The sequence below is a fragment of the Perognathus longimembris genome, chromosome 28 (genome assembly GCF_023159225.1).
Source record: "Perognathus longimembris pacificus isolate PPM17 chromosome 28, ASM2315922v1, whole genome shotgun sequence".
Lineage (NCBI taxonomy): Eukaryota > Metazoa > Chordata > Mammalia > Rodentia > Heteromyidae > Perognathus > Perognathus longimembris.
The window spans coordinates 13,034,392-13,049,169 of record NC_063188.1 but is presented as its reverse complement, the minus strand read 5'-3'; the positions used below and the strand labels follow the sequence as shown (position 1 = coordinate 13,049,169).

The 14,778-nt window shown below is 37.6% G+C and overlaps 1 protein-coding gene across 2 annotated transcripts in view; it reads left to right on the top strand.

Moving 5' to 3' along the window:
* The window catches only part of LOC125343570 (integrator complex subunit 6-like), a 63,380-nt gene that overhangs the window by 19,479 nt on the left and 29,123 nt on the right, over positions 1 to 14,778 (top strand). For both annotated transcript variants that reach the window (XR_007209348.1, XM_048336065.1), the window contains exons 3-9: positions 583 to 732; positions 1,514 to 1,603; positions 2,037 to 2,220; positions 2,466 to 2,594; positions 4,795 to 4,958; positions 8,131 to 8,283; positions 11,293 to 11,425. Coding sequence is in view for 1 of the 2 variants with exons in the window: in XM_048336065.1 (XP_048192022.1) it covers positions 583 to 732; positions 1,514 to 1,603; positions 2,037 to 2,220; positions 2,466 to 2,594; positions 4,795 to 4,958; positions 8,131 to 8,283; positions 11,293 to 11,425 (1,003 nt within the window). In the remaining variant the exon portion in view is untranslated. The remainder of the gene's footprint in view (positions 1 to 582; positions 733 to 1,513; positions 1,604 to 2,036; positions 2,221 to 2,465; positions 2,595 to 4,794; positions 4,959 to 8,130; positions 8,284 to 11,292; positions 11,426 to 14,778) is intronic.

Sequence of the window (14,778 nt, the reverse complement as noted above, 5' to 3'; positions counted from 1 at the left end):
GCTCTATCCCCTTTCTTTTCCTTTCTTTTTTTGTTTTGTTATAAGACCAGAACTTGAGCAGTTGACAAGCTACCAACTGAGCCATGTCTCCACGCCTCCCCACCTTTACTTTTATTTAAAGTGAAAATATATTATTCGGGAGAAAGAATGCAAGCAATATATGTAGACCAGACACTCAATAGGCAATCATTTGTGTCCATGATAGTACATATAACAAATAATTACTCCTCACTTTACTCTATGGTTGTTGTCATTGACATGCTAAGGTAATTGAAGTATTTTTGTAGTTTTGGTTGATCTGCAATAGAAAACTGGACCTTGTGTGACAGAGCCCTCTTGCTATAATGAACGAAAAGTGCTAGTTGCTTGACTTCTTTGATTGAGTTATCTTGACCATTAAAGCCAGCAGATCTTTCTGATATTGCTTGCTTGCTTTGGTTGACTCCATCGATGAAGGTCAGCATAGAATTAGGTTAAAGAGTGATTGATTTGTCAGTTTGATGATTACTTTTCAGTGCTTGTTTGCACTTTACATGTAGTCATTGAATAATCAGGATTTTCTTTGTAAATGTTTGTTTTCAGGCTGGTTGGAAGGAAAGCCACGCTACATTCATGAGCGAGCTAAAAAATCTTCAGGCTTCTGGATTGACTACTGTTGGTCAGGCTCTAAGATCCTCATTTGATTTGTTAAATCTCAATAGATTAATATCTGGAATAGACAATTATGGACAGGTAAAAAAACCCTTTGAGTGAGTACAGATAATTTATTTTGGTGACTTGGGGCAAGAATTCAAAATTGGGTATGGTTACCAAGATTTCAATTGTTTTTCACAGCCTCCTCTAAAAGATTAATAGACTTTAAAAATTCATACTTTAACCCTCTCACCCCCTTTTGTAGTTTGATTATGAAAGTGTTAAAGTTGCCTACCTACCATCAGGTCAGTCAGATATCTAAGAATGGGACAAGCAAATTGTTGAGAAATATAAAACAATATAATTGGAGAGAAACATTAGATGCCCTTAACTCTTCTTATTCCACACAATCTGATGAAAAGTGTATAGAAAAAGAGGAAGGCCGAAAACTATTTGTTGTTCATACCATTGTCTTTAATTGCCAGTTCCCAGAGTCACTCCACATGGCTCAGAAATATCATTAGTAGTTCCCAATCTGTGCCAGGATTGTGACTCAGGGGAATGGATTTATGAGTGTGGATGATATTGCCATTCTGTTATCTTTTAATGTTATTACCATTTGTGATTACTTGTAAAGCAAGAGGACATTGTTATTTTGATAGTGTGAGTTCCTGAATTAGAGGAATCTCTCAGTTTGTACAAATGCTACCTCCTGGAGGATTATTTTGATTCCTACACATTTCAGTCTGTAATCTTTTTCTTTTCATTTATCCATGCAACTTTGATCACTTATTTAAGAGATAATTGACAAGGCAATGCAAAAGTTTAAGTATAATTTTATTACTTTATACAGCTCTAATACTTTTTAAATATATTTTAGGGGAGAAATCCATTTTTTTTAGAACCGTCTATTGTAATTACCATCACAGATGGGAACAAGTTAACAAGTACTACTAGCGTTCAAGAAGAGGTGAGATTTAATTTTTTTAAAAACGCTTTCTGGGGTCTGGGAATATAGCCTAGTGGTAAGAGTGCTTGTCTTGTATACATGAAGTCCTGGGTTCAATTCCCCAGCACCACATATACAGAAAATGGCCAGAAGTGGCGCTGTGGCTCAAGTGGCAGAGTGCTAGCCTTGAGCCAAAAGAAGCCAGGGACGGTGCTCAGGCCCTGAGTTCAAGCCCTAGGACTAGCAAAAAGAATTTTTGTTAAAAAAAAAAAAGCCTATTTCTGTGGGAGACATGCATTTCCAATTCACAATAAAGTTGGACTAACTTCCCATCTTGGTAATCTTTGAGAAATGGCTTAATTTTATAGTTCCTAAAAGAAAAGTTAGTCCTTTAACTCTTTCTTCATATTTATTGGGTTGTTATGATAAACCTTTTCCAATTTTGCCTTGTCAGCTTCATCTTCCTTTGAATTCTCCTCTGCCTGGAAGTGAACTAACCAAAGAACCTTTTCGTTGGGATCAAAGATTATTTGCCCTGGTGTTGCGTTTGCCTGGAGTGACTTCTACAGAACCAGAGCAACTAGGGAGTGTACCAACTGATGAATCGGCCATCACACAGATGTGTGAAGTCACAGGCGGTATTAATGACGTTTTATGCTTCTGAAAGAAGAATTTATGGCTACAGAGTGTAGTTTTTACTAGATGCTATATCGAGTCTTTGTTTTACTTATTCTTTTACCTCTAATTTATAAGCTCATATTTAGTACTATATCTCTGTCATTGTAGTTAGGATAATTCCAAATTATATTTTGGATTTCCAATGCTGCCTGTATTATAAAACAGTGTTTGTTGATCCAGCTCTTTGTTTTTCTCTTTGGTATAGGTCGTTCCTACTGTGTTAGAACACAAAGAATGTTGAATCAATGTTTAGAATCTCTAGTCCAGAAAGTTCAGAGTGGTGTAGTTATTAATTTTGAAAAAACAGGACCAGATCCACTTCCTGTTGGCGAAGGTACAGTAGATAACTTTTTCAGTCCTAAAATGTTACATGGAAAGATTATCTTAAATTTGGTAGACATTAAACAAGTAATAATAGACATAGTGTTCTTTCCCTCCATGTAACATGTAGTTACAAACATCTCTTGGAACAGTTCCATTGGATCATTGCCTATGTATATTTGTCAAAATCCTAACAGCTTTATTTTCATGTTGAATGTTCTTAAGGAAAGTCTTCCTTTCCCTGGCCCGTTTTGTGTATCCTTGTTCCAGTATTTGGGTTACACTAGATTGAATCACCTCTTTGTACACAAAATGTCCACTGTGATGAGACATTGGAGTACTGATCTGTTTGGGGGCTTGTGAGCACCTAATATGCTAAGCTATCTTTACAAAATCTGTATTAATTACCACCCATAGCACAAGACTGTGACTGTTCATTCAGGAACTTACAATATATTGGTATTTTCCTGGTTACTTTTTAACTGAAGAAACTTTTCTAGCCAAATGAACTTTACAAAAAGTTTGACATCCAAAAATAAACAAAGATGGAACTACTTTTACATAGAGGAAGTTAAACCATAGTAAATGCCCAGGTGCAGTTGGCGTTTTCTTTGCTTTTTGGTCTGATGGATATATATATATATATATATATATATATATATATATATATATATATAAAATTGTCCATAATAAAGGATTTCATCATAACATTTTCATGATCCCCAGAAACTTCAGGAAGCCTACAGTAGGCAGATTGTGACCCAAAAGCATGGCTAGCCCTAAAGCAAAACTATCTGTAAAATAGCCAGCAACAAGCAGAGCTGGAAATATAGCTGAGAAGTAAAATGCTAGCCTAGCAAATGTGAGGCCCTGAATTCAAATCCTAGTACTAACCTAAAAGAACACCTAGTATAGAAGACTGAAAGTTCACAGCATAGTTTAGAAGAGTTATAAGAAGGGCATGCTGAAGAAATGTACCCACTGCCTTACATATGAAACTGTAACCCCTCTGTGTGTACATCACTGTGACAATAAATAAGTAATTATTCAGAAAAAAGAAGGGCATGCTATATTACTAGCAGTGAATGCCTAGTCCATAATTTTGTGTTTCCTACTTAATGTGAACTGAGTACAATTGTAGTGGGATTTGATGTCATGTAAATAGCTCAGATTTTCTTTCTAGCTCCAGTTCCCTCCCCTTTGTCTACTGTTCTTAACCATTCAGATTCTGATGAAAACAAAGAACACTTTCCTCAGAAAAATACACATCCAAGCATTGTAAGCTCAACTTCAGAGTGAGCCTCAAAATCTATTTTCTGTTTTCTCTGGAGCCCAGTGAACCTCAGTAATTCTCTTATTCCAAAGTAATTACTTGTTTGAAATAATGCTGAAATAAGTAAAGCAAATAACTGTAATTTAAGAAAAGTGACGTTCAAAACACTAAGTTATCTTTTACAAATAGAATTTACACTAACAAATCATGACATAAAGCAACATCATTCTACTTTTTTAAGTAAGGTAATTTAAATAATTAAAATGTATTCATGGTACATTATTGAGCATTATACAATGCCCATTTTAATGAAGTTTTATTGGTAAATGGGGAAACTAGAATGAGTTAGCCCATAAGAACCTTAGTGTATTTGTTTCATGTTCCTCACCCCCCACTACATAAATGTATCTCGTCATTAGTAGGCTTTATACCTTTGAGTGAACTTGGATAGTTTTTATTTCATCTTGTGATTATTGGCTCTGTTGAGTAAAAAATACATCTTTAAGATCTAATTTGCACAGAAAGTATACACAAATGGAATTTATGATGTAGTTTGTCCAATTCTAAAAGTCTAAAAACTATACCAAGGACAAAATTATTTCATCTGTCTGCTTTGGTATTTGAATTCTTGAAAGATTACTGTAATGTTTTGGTATGTTTAACTAATATGTGTCTCATAAAGTTGAAAACTAGTTTTCCAATAGTTTCCCACCTAACTGTGTATCCTCTTGGTAGGTTAGGGATGGTGGAGGTGTTGAATTAGAGGGGATGGATTAGATAAAAAGAGTCATGAGGGAGAACATTTAGCAATCTGAGTGTTGTTACTTCTTTCACTTTTTCACGAACCAGTTAATTTTGTTTTGTAATTTGCTTTAGCTGGAAATTTGTCTAAGCACCTGTAAGAAGAAACTGATACCTTTGTCTTTTGTTTTATTTTTAGATGGATTTGTGGATTCATCTAGGTCATTCAGTTTATTTACCCCTCAACAGTGGCATAGTTGTCATAAACTCATTTATGTACGGCCTAACTCTAAAACTGGTGTTCCTGTTGGACATTGGCCAATTCCAGAATCTTTTTGGCCAGAACAGAATTTATCTTCACTAGTAAGTGTCATAAAATCCAGAAATGAATATTGTGCTTCTTTTAAATTTGCTGATTATAGTGAATCTTTTTAGGCTTTTATGATGGCCCATAGACAAGTTTATCGATCTTTCCTTCTGTGCCTTTCATTTGTTTGTGCCTTGAAGTAAGGGAGGAAAACTGCCTTTATGTTTTGGCACTTTATTCTTTCAGTTGCTTTTACCAGTTGGATGTTCAAGCATGGGTCACAGTCTGTGGTTTGGTTTTCATTTCAGAGTTCTGACTTGTTCTGTTTAGTAAATACATTGTCTAAAAAGTACCAGCATTGATTTTCATTTGAATTTGAGCCTAGTTTAAAGCTTGTGTAGATTCTAGAAACAGATTCAAAATATTTTCCTTCCTATGGAGTCCTTAGACACCCCATGGAACCTGGTGGATATACTTTGCATCTGTTTTAATCAATAACCTCCTGTAGCAATTCACTTGTCCAGTATAGTTAACTAAGAAATATTCAAAGGGCTGGGAATATGGCCTTGTGGCAAGAGTGCTTGCCTCATATACATGAAGCCCTGGATTCGATTCCTCAGCACCACATATATAGAAGACGGCCAGAAGTGGCGCTGTGGCTCAAGTGGCAGAGTGCTAGCCTTGAGCAAAAAGAAGCCTAGGACAGTGCTCAGGCCCTGAGTCCAATGCCCAGGACTGGCAAAAAAATAAATAAATAAAAATAAAAAAACCAAAGAAATATTCAAAATATAAACTCTAACTAAAGACCTGTTTTTTTGGTCATTGCATTTTTCTTTGTTGGTCATAGGGCTTGACTTCAGGGCCTAGGCATGGTCCCTGAGCTTTTCTGCTCAAGGGTATCTAGCACTCTGCCACTTTGGTCCACAGCTTCACATCCATGGTCACTACATTTGGTAGAAGAAGGATTGGTATTACCATTACTCCTGGTACCAGATGAATTGGATTTTTAGGGCCTAGTGTCTAACAAGTATAAAATATACCCCAATGTAAGAAGACCTAACTAATCCCTTATGTGTGGGCTGGTGCAGGGGTTGGGGTCACAAACATTATCCCTGTTCCTCTAGTTCATCACTTTTTTCTATTAATCTATATTTTAAGTTCTAGAAATTTCTACACTAAACACCATATTTTCCCGAGTTTTTAGGGTCTTGAATTTTTTTTGCATGGATGTCCTTAGATGTCTAGAATATAAGAACCAAAGAGCTGTTCTAACCCTGTGCTGCAGGCGAGGGCAAAGATCCCTCTAACTGCCCTTCTCCCAAGACTCTAAGATGGCATGCATGTCAGATCTCTGCCCTTTTTTTTTTTTTTTTGGCCAGTCCTGGGCCTTGGACTCAGGGCCTGAGCACTGTCCCTGGCTTCTTCCCGCTCAAGGCTAGCACTCTGCCACTTGAGCCACAGCGCCGCTTCTGGCCGTTTTCTGTATATGTGGTGCTGGGGAATCGAACCTAGGGCCTCGTGTATCCGAGGCAGGCACTCTTGCCACTAGGCTATATCCCCAGCCCCAGATCTCTGCCCTTTTAAAGCCCAAAGCAAATGCTTCAGTGATAGATTTATTTCATTTTTGCTAGTGGTGGGGCTTCTTCATTCATTGTCTTCTCTTTTTTACATGCAGAAGTACTTCACAAGAGTAATTATAACCAAAATTAGGGGGAAAAAACTAGACCCAAGGAGATATCAAGTAATCATATATACTTTGTGCTACAATTCTGTCATCTTTTGGTGGTACTGGAATTTGAACTCTGGGCCTTGTACTTTCTGGGCAAGAGCTCTGCCATTTGAGCCACATTTTCTGCCCTTTTTGCTTTCGGTTTCTTTGTTTTTATTTTATTAGAAGCGGTCTTGTTTTTTTTATGTAGGACAGGCATCCTATTGCTTATGATTCCCACCTAATTGGGAATTACAGACATATACCATCACACCCAGCTTGTCTGTTGAGATGAGGATGTCAAAACTTTCTGCCTGGACTAGCTTAGAATCATAATTCTCTTGATCTCTGTCTTTCAAGTGGCTGAGATTACAGGCATGAACCACCATATGTGACCCCATTTCTTCTTTAAAAGCTTATAATGATGAAGTAAAATAATAAAATAAAATGAAAACAAAACCAACACCCCCAACACACAAAACTCATTTGAGAGCTAATTTTCTCAACTCTCAAACGTCATGTAAGTTTTTCCGGTGTTGTACCTCAAGAGGTAGAGCTCATACCTAGCAAACTTTAAACCCTGAGTTTAAAGCATGGTATCACTAAAAACAATCTTGTAGGTTTTTAAATGATAAAGACAAATAGATGTGTTTTTCCTTTAATAAAGGATGCAAAAAGGGATGGGATGTAGCTCTGTGGTAAGAATTCTTGCCTAGTATCTGCAAGGCCCTAGTTTCCATTCCCAGCACTGGAAAAACAAGGCAAAGACGTTTTGTGGTAATCATTCTTCCTCTCCTAGATCTGTCATCCTTTGCTGACTGACTTTTTCTGGCGCTTTCCAGTCACAAAGCTAACAATGTAATGTAGTGGCTTTTCTATTAACCTGCGGTGGTGTCTCAGGCATACAAACCATTGCAGCCTCACCAAAGCCTACTTACCACCATTCAGGCCAAGCATGTGGGTATATGCAATGTTATCAAACTCTATTTCGGCCATGGGGTTATGACTGGTTCATTATCAGTCTGTATCTTGCCCTTTTCATACTTTTAATTGTTTTCATCTTGCTTATTAGTGGCTCAAGCTATATTGTTAGCACATTAGAAAGTTTCAAATTCTTCCCCAGCAGTACCTCAATTATCCAACTTTGTGATACATAGAAAGGAAGGGCAGGCAGTGCTTGGAGATTGCAAAGAGGTTATGAAATCCAGAGTTCATCATGTGGATCATCAAGTTGATCTTCATCACGTGGCTTCATCAACATGTTCAGAGCAGTTCTTTTATTCATTGAAGTTCTAGTTATGAGTGTCATAATTTTCCATTCCTCTTCCCAATGCTAAGTAGATGGTAGAGATGAAGAACCTGAACTTACCAAACAATCTCATTGGTGCTTCCTAGAGCTCAAGTAATCCAAAGCACTTGTCTGTATCTTAGAGATGGTTGGGCAGTATATACAAGGGCTAAAGGAGTTGTCAGAATATAAGCCTGCTTGACACTCAATCATATTCTCTTTTCTTTTTTAGCCTCCACGAACCTCTCATCCAATTGTGAAGTTCTCCTGTGTGGATTGTGAACCACTGGTAATAGACAAATTGCCCTTCGACAAATACGAACTTGAACCTTCTCCCTTAACTCAGTACATTCTGGAAAGAAAGTCTCCTCATACTTGTTGGCAGGTACTTATCCTTCCTTCCTTCCTTCCTTCCTTCCTTCCTTCTTTCTTTCTTTATTTATTTATTTATTTATTTATTTATTTATTTATTTATTTATTTATGCATGCCAGTCCTGTGGCTTGGACTCAGGGCCTGAGCACTGTCCCTGGCTTCTTTTTGCTCAAGGCTAGCACTCTGCCACTTGAGCCACAGCACCACTTCTGGCCATTTTCTGTATATGTGGTGCTGGGGAATTGAACCCAGGGCCTCATGTATACGAGTTAAGCACTCTTGCCACTAGGCCATATCCCCAGCCCCTTCCCTATTTATTAACCAAATGTTTGTAACTACTTTGGGATCTGGAATTGTTTTTAAGAACTTTCAAAGGTTAACCTACAAAGGTTAGATCGTGTTTTGTTCTTATAAATGCTATCAAATAAGCAACAGGTAAGTTAGATTTGTATGAATAACTAACCAACGCTAAATTGCCTTAGAGGATTTAGAGGGACTACCTAAAACCTATCTATGGACCACAGGTTAAGAATCCTTGCTGGTGGCTCACACCTGTAATCCTAGCTACTGAAGAGGCTGAGATCTGAGAATCATGATTCAAAGCCAGCTTGGACTTGGAAAGTCTGTTAGACCCTTATCTCCAATTAACCATCAGAAAACCAGAAGTGGAGCTGTGGCTCAGAATGGTAGAGTGCTAGCCTTGAGTGAAAGAGCTCAGGGACAGCATCCAGCCCCCCTGAGTTCAAGCCTCATGACCAACAAAAAATGAATCCTTAACCAAAGGATATAATTTTATTTAGGTATGGCTTCTGCAGATGAAGAAATGTTCTCAGGAGGTACACTTGACACATTAGAATTTGAAGAAATGTTGGGCAAGGAACCCTAATCCCTCAAACAAACTTCTCTATTAGTGTAATGCAGTAAAACTTTTCTTTCTGTAGTACAAACCACTGATATATGTAGTGGGATTTTACTTGGGGGAGGCAGACACAGAGATGTCATAGGATTCCGCTTAGAGGAATTACTAATAGAGTCATCTGTGGAGTTTGAGTTACAAAAATCCAGACATGGCAGTCCAAGCCTTTTTTATTTTGATACAATAGAAAAGTCCAACACTATAAGAATGTTTATTCTGTTTCTAAACTCCTAAGATCAAAATAGCTGTTAGTAATTGGTAAAATCTATGAATACAAGGAACACTTTGATACTTAGCCATCCTAAAATTCACAGATTATTATTACTAGCTGTTTGTAATATACTTTAACTGTTCAAGTATACTAAAGGAGAAAGGCCCATGAACTAGCTCAAACAGTAGAGTTCCTACTTTAGCAAACCCAGGGCTCTGAGTTCAAATCCAGATACTGCTAAAGAAGATTCAAATTGCAGCTCCAAATCTAGTAGAATCATGTTTTAGCACGTTTTATAGAGTAAAAAATTACATGTACAGTTTTGTTTTTAATAATAACTAAATATAACAAGCATTTTGTGATATTGCGGAGACCAAGAACTAGCAAAGTAAACAAATGTCATTAAACACTGAATTTGACTTTTATTTTAAGTAATCCTGCCAAAGGACTTCGGAACAATAAAAATCTAGGTCTCCAAAAATATACTGGTGTCCTGATTTGGACCAAAGAGTGTCAATATGAAAAAGAAAGAAAACATGGTGACAACTCAAGCAGAGTGCATCACTATATAGTACCAACAATATTATATGTACGTGTAGTGGGTAGGGTTATTTGTATACACTCCCAAATGTACATATAAAGTGTTTTCACACAGACGTATATTCACACATGTATATAAATTTAGGAATGTCAATAAGGACTAAGAAAATCATCTTTGCTGTATCAACATGCCTTACAAAAAATATATAGTCCAAATTGAACCAAAGCATCTACTTGCTACTTCAGAATCATTTGTTGGAAATGGAGCACGGGTGGCTCACACCTGTAATCCTAGCTACTCAGGACGCTAAGACCTGAGGATCATGGTTTGAAGCCAGCCTGGACAGAAAAGTCCCCATGAGACTTATCACCAATTAAACACTCAAAAACCAGAAGTGGAGCTGTGGCTCAAAGTGGTAGATCACTAGCATCGAGCAAAAGAGATCAGGGACAGTGCCCAGGCCTCAAGTTCAAGCCTCACAACCGACAAAAAAAAGAGTAGTTTGTTGAGCTAGAGGTATGGCTCAAGTGGTAGAGAACTTGGCTGCCAAGCATGAAGTCCTGAATTTAAACCCTTGTACTGCACAAAACAATTAAAAAATAATTTACTGTAATTTTTGTCATATACATTATTTAGTAAATATTTATTTAGTGGAAAAGTAATAAATGGGAAGGAGAATAGGAAAACAAAGGGAAATCTAATGAGATATAAGTACACAGTGCTTCTGTAAGCTGTGCCATTTTCTTAAGACTATGCTGATGAGCCCTTGTTTTGTTTTGTTGTTTTTTTTCTGTAGGTTGTGGGGCTTGAACCCAGGGCCTGGGCACTGTCCCTGATCTCTTTTGCTCAAAGCTAGCACTCTACCACTTTGAGCCACAGTACCACTTCTGGTTTTCTGGATGTTCATTGGAGATAAGAGTCTCACAGACTTTCCTGCCTAGGCTAGTTTGCACTGTCATCCTCGGATCTCAGCCTCTTGAGTAGCTAGGTTACAGGAATGAGCCGCCAATGCCCAGCAACCCCTTGTTTTTTTGAGAAGTTAATTTGTTTTAATGGTTGGCATCATTTAATGGCATTATAAACTTACTTTCCATTGTACTAGCCAACTACATATTTTAGTACTGTTGACTTGACCTGTGACTTATATAATTTCCTTTTTAATATAGCTTACGGAAAAATTAAAATATAAGGAATAGTATTTACTGTGATGTACTGTCATTTAAGGAATAACCACTGTTCCTAGTTTTTAAATTACAATTAAATTGTACCAAAAATGTTGTTATGGAATGGTAGTGTGAATCGATGTCACATAAAATCATTTCTGTAACTACACATTACTTCCTGGCTTTCTAGGTATTTGTTGCTAGTAGTGGAAAACACAATGAACTTGGATATCCATTTGGTTATTTAAAAGCCAGTACAACTTTAACTTGTGTAAACCTTTTTGTGATGCCTTACAACTACCCAGTGTTACTTCCGCTTTTAGGTGAGTAATATGTGTGCCATTTGATTATAACAAAAACAAAAAGTAGATAACGGATGTAGCATTTCAAATATAGTAGAAAGATAATAGATAATAGAATATATAAAGGTATAAAGACTGATTGGGAACTACAGGCTTTACCTATTTTCTTTTTTAATTTATATTTATTGTTTGTACATCAAGCAGAAGACACTCTTGATCTCTGGTTTGTGATCCTCCTCTTGTTTTTTAGGTTGTTGGCTTACCCCCTCTCAAGTTTTCTGCAGTTGGCTTACCCCATCTCACATTTTCTGCAGTATACTTAGCTTTTTTATAGACTAATTTGGCCCTTCACTATAGAGGTTTGGTTGAGTTAACTTTCTTGTAATTTAATGCCTTCCTTCGGTAATTAGAACTTTATGGTCATGTTGCCCTTTGTCCCCAGAATTTTAAAATGTTCTTAAGACATCTGGTTTACATTTCTCTGTGTGTGTGTGTGTGTGTGTGTGTGTGTGTGTGTGTGTGTGTGTGTATGTATATATATTATCATATCAAGATTGTTATATAAATAGAATCACTATGTAACCATTCAAGACTTGCTTATTTTGCCCAGAATAATTTCTAGAGATTCATCCAGGATGTTGGTTTTTAAATATTTTTCAGCTTTGTTAGATATCAGTGGCTCACACCTATAATCCTAGCTACTCAGGAGGCTGAGATGTAAGGAGAGTGGTTCAAAGCCAGGCAGGGCAGGAAAATCTGAGAGGCTCTTATCTCAAATTACCCACTCAAAAACCAGAAGTGGCACTTTGGCTCAACATAGTAGAGCACTAGCCTTGAGCAAAAGAGCTCAGAGACAGCAACCAGGCCCCGAGTTCAAGTACCACAAGCGATCACAACAAAAAAAATTCAGGCTTTTTGACCAAGCTGACCTGAATTGTGATCATCTATCCTACTTAAACTTTCAGAATAGCTGGGATCACAGGCATAAGCCATCTTGTCTAGCCTTTTTTTTTTCATTTTTTTGCAGTACAAGGGCTTGAATTCAGGGTCTCTGGTGTGCTAGGCAGGTGCTCTACTGCTTGAGCCACACCTCTGATCCTTTTTTCTCTGGTTACTTTATGCCTACTCTGGCCTGGACTATGATCTTTCCACTTAGACTTCCTACTGAGATGACAGGAACATGCTACCATGCCTAACCTTTTCTGTTGAGATTGGGATCTTGTGAACGTTTTTTTTTTGTTTGTTTGTTTTTGGCTAGGACTGGCTTGAAACCATGCCAGCTTCCTGTGTAGCTGGGATGACAGGCATGTGTTACCGTGCCCAGCTATTGGTTGAGATGGAATCTCACCAAGTTTTTGCCTGGCTGGCCTCAAACTATGATTATACCAACCTCTGCCTCCCACAAAGTGAGGATTATTGGCATGAGTCACCATGCCCACCTCCAGTCATATTTTTTGAGAGTTAAAAAATCATGAATAGGTGTTGAAAATGCATTCAATGCTTTACCTGCACCAGTTAATAGACCACATGGTTTTCATTCCTTAGCCTGTTGATGTATTGATTATATTGATTAAATTTTCGGTTGTTAGACCAGCTTTGTACCCTTGAAATATATGTTACATGGTCCTGGTATATAAAGCTTTGATGAATTTGTTTACCTTTATTTGGTAACGTTTGGTTAAATGTTATTTCTGTATTCATGAAAGATATTAGTCTATAGTTTTCTTTTTTTGGATTGTTTCCCCTTTGCATCAGAGTAATAAAATTATCCTTCAGTGTCCATGAGGAATTGCTTCCAGTAATCCCCATACTAAGATCTAGACATGCTTATTAATATGAAATATCATTTGCACATCATCTATACAGCTCTTTCATTCACACTATTTTTTATTTTGTTTTAGTGTGCTGGTCCTAGGACTTGAACTCAATGCCTGGACACTGTCCAGACAAGAATCTGACCAACTTTCTTGCCTTGAGTGGCTTTGAATCATGATCCTCAGATCTCAGTCTCCTGAGTAACTAGAATTACAGGCATGAGCCACTAGTGCCTGGCCCTTGTTTTTATTTTTTAGTGTGTTTTAAACTAATACATAAAATTAGGTCTTATTTATTTGTCTTATTTATTATTATTATTTTCTTTTTTGGCCAGTCCTGGGGCTTGAACTCAGGGCCTGAGCACTGTCCCTGGCTTCTTCCCGCTCAAGGCTAGCACTCTACCACTTGAGCCACAGCGCAACTTTTGGCCATTTTCCGTATATGTGCTGCTGGGGAATTGAACCCGGGGCTTCATGTGTATGAGGCAAGCACTCTTGCCACTAGGCCATAATCCCAGCCCTATAAAATTATGTATATATACATTTATACATATATATACATATAAAGCATTATATATACATATATATACATACAGACATTGGATATTGTGATATTACTGTTCATGTACATATTGTCTAATGTTTAAATCAGGATAATTATATCCATCTCCTTGAATATTTATCATTTCTTTATAGAAAAATCATTCAAAATACGTTTTTCTGGTTTTTCACAATACATAATACATTGTAGTTATCCAAGTCATAGTATAGTATAATAGCATACCAGAATTTCTTTCTTTTTTTTTTTTTTTGCCAGTCCTGGGCCTTGGACTCAGGGCCTGAGCACTGTCCCTGGCTTCGTTTTTGCTCAAGGCTAGCACTCTGCCACTTGAGTCACAGCTCCACTTCTGGCCATTTTCTGTATATGTGGTGCTGGGGAATCGAACCCAGGGCTTCAAGTATACGAGGCAAGCGCTCTTGGCACTAGGCTGTATCCCCAGCCCCAGAATTTCTTAATCCTATTTGTCTATAAGTTAATAATCATTTATTAGCCCTCCCCCATTGCTCCCTCCCTTCTACTCTCCCTAGTTTATGGTAACCATCATTCTTCATCTCAACTTCTATGAGATCAACTTTGGTAGCTTTCACTTTTTTTTTTTTTTTTTTTTTGCCAGTCCTGGGACTTGAGCTCAGGGCCTGAGCACTGTGCCTGGCTTCTTTTTGCTCAAGGCTAGCACTCTACCACTTGAGCCACAGCGCCACCTCTGGCTTTTTTTTTCTATAGGGTGCTGAGGAATTGAACCCAGGGCTTCATGTATATGAGGCAAGCACTCTTGCCACTAGGCCATATTCCCAGCCCTGTAGCTTTCACTTATGAACAAAACTATACAGTGCTTGGCTTACTGTGCCTCTGGTGTATTTTACTGAACATCATACACTTTCTCTATGCCTTCATCAGTTGGTGGGACACTGGGAGTGAAGATATCTTTGACATACTGCCCTGCACTCTTGCCCTGTTATTTTGCTCACCACAATGTCAGCGATGCTTCCACTTTCAAG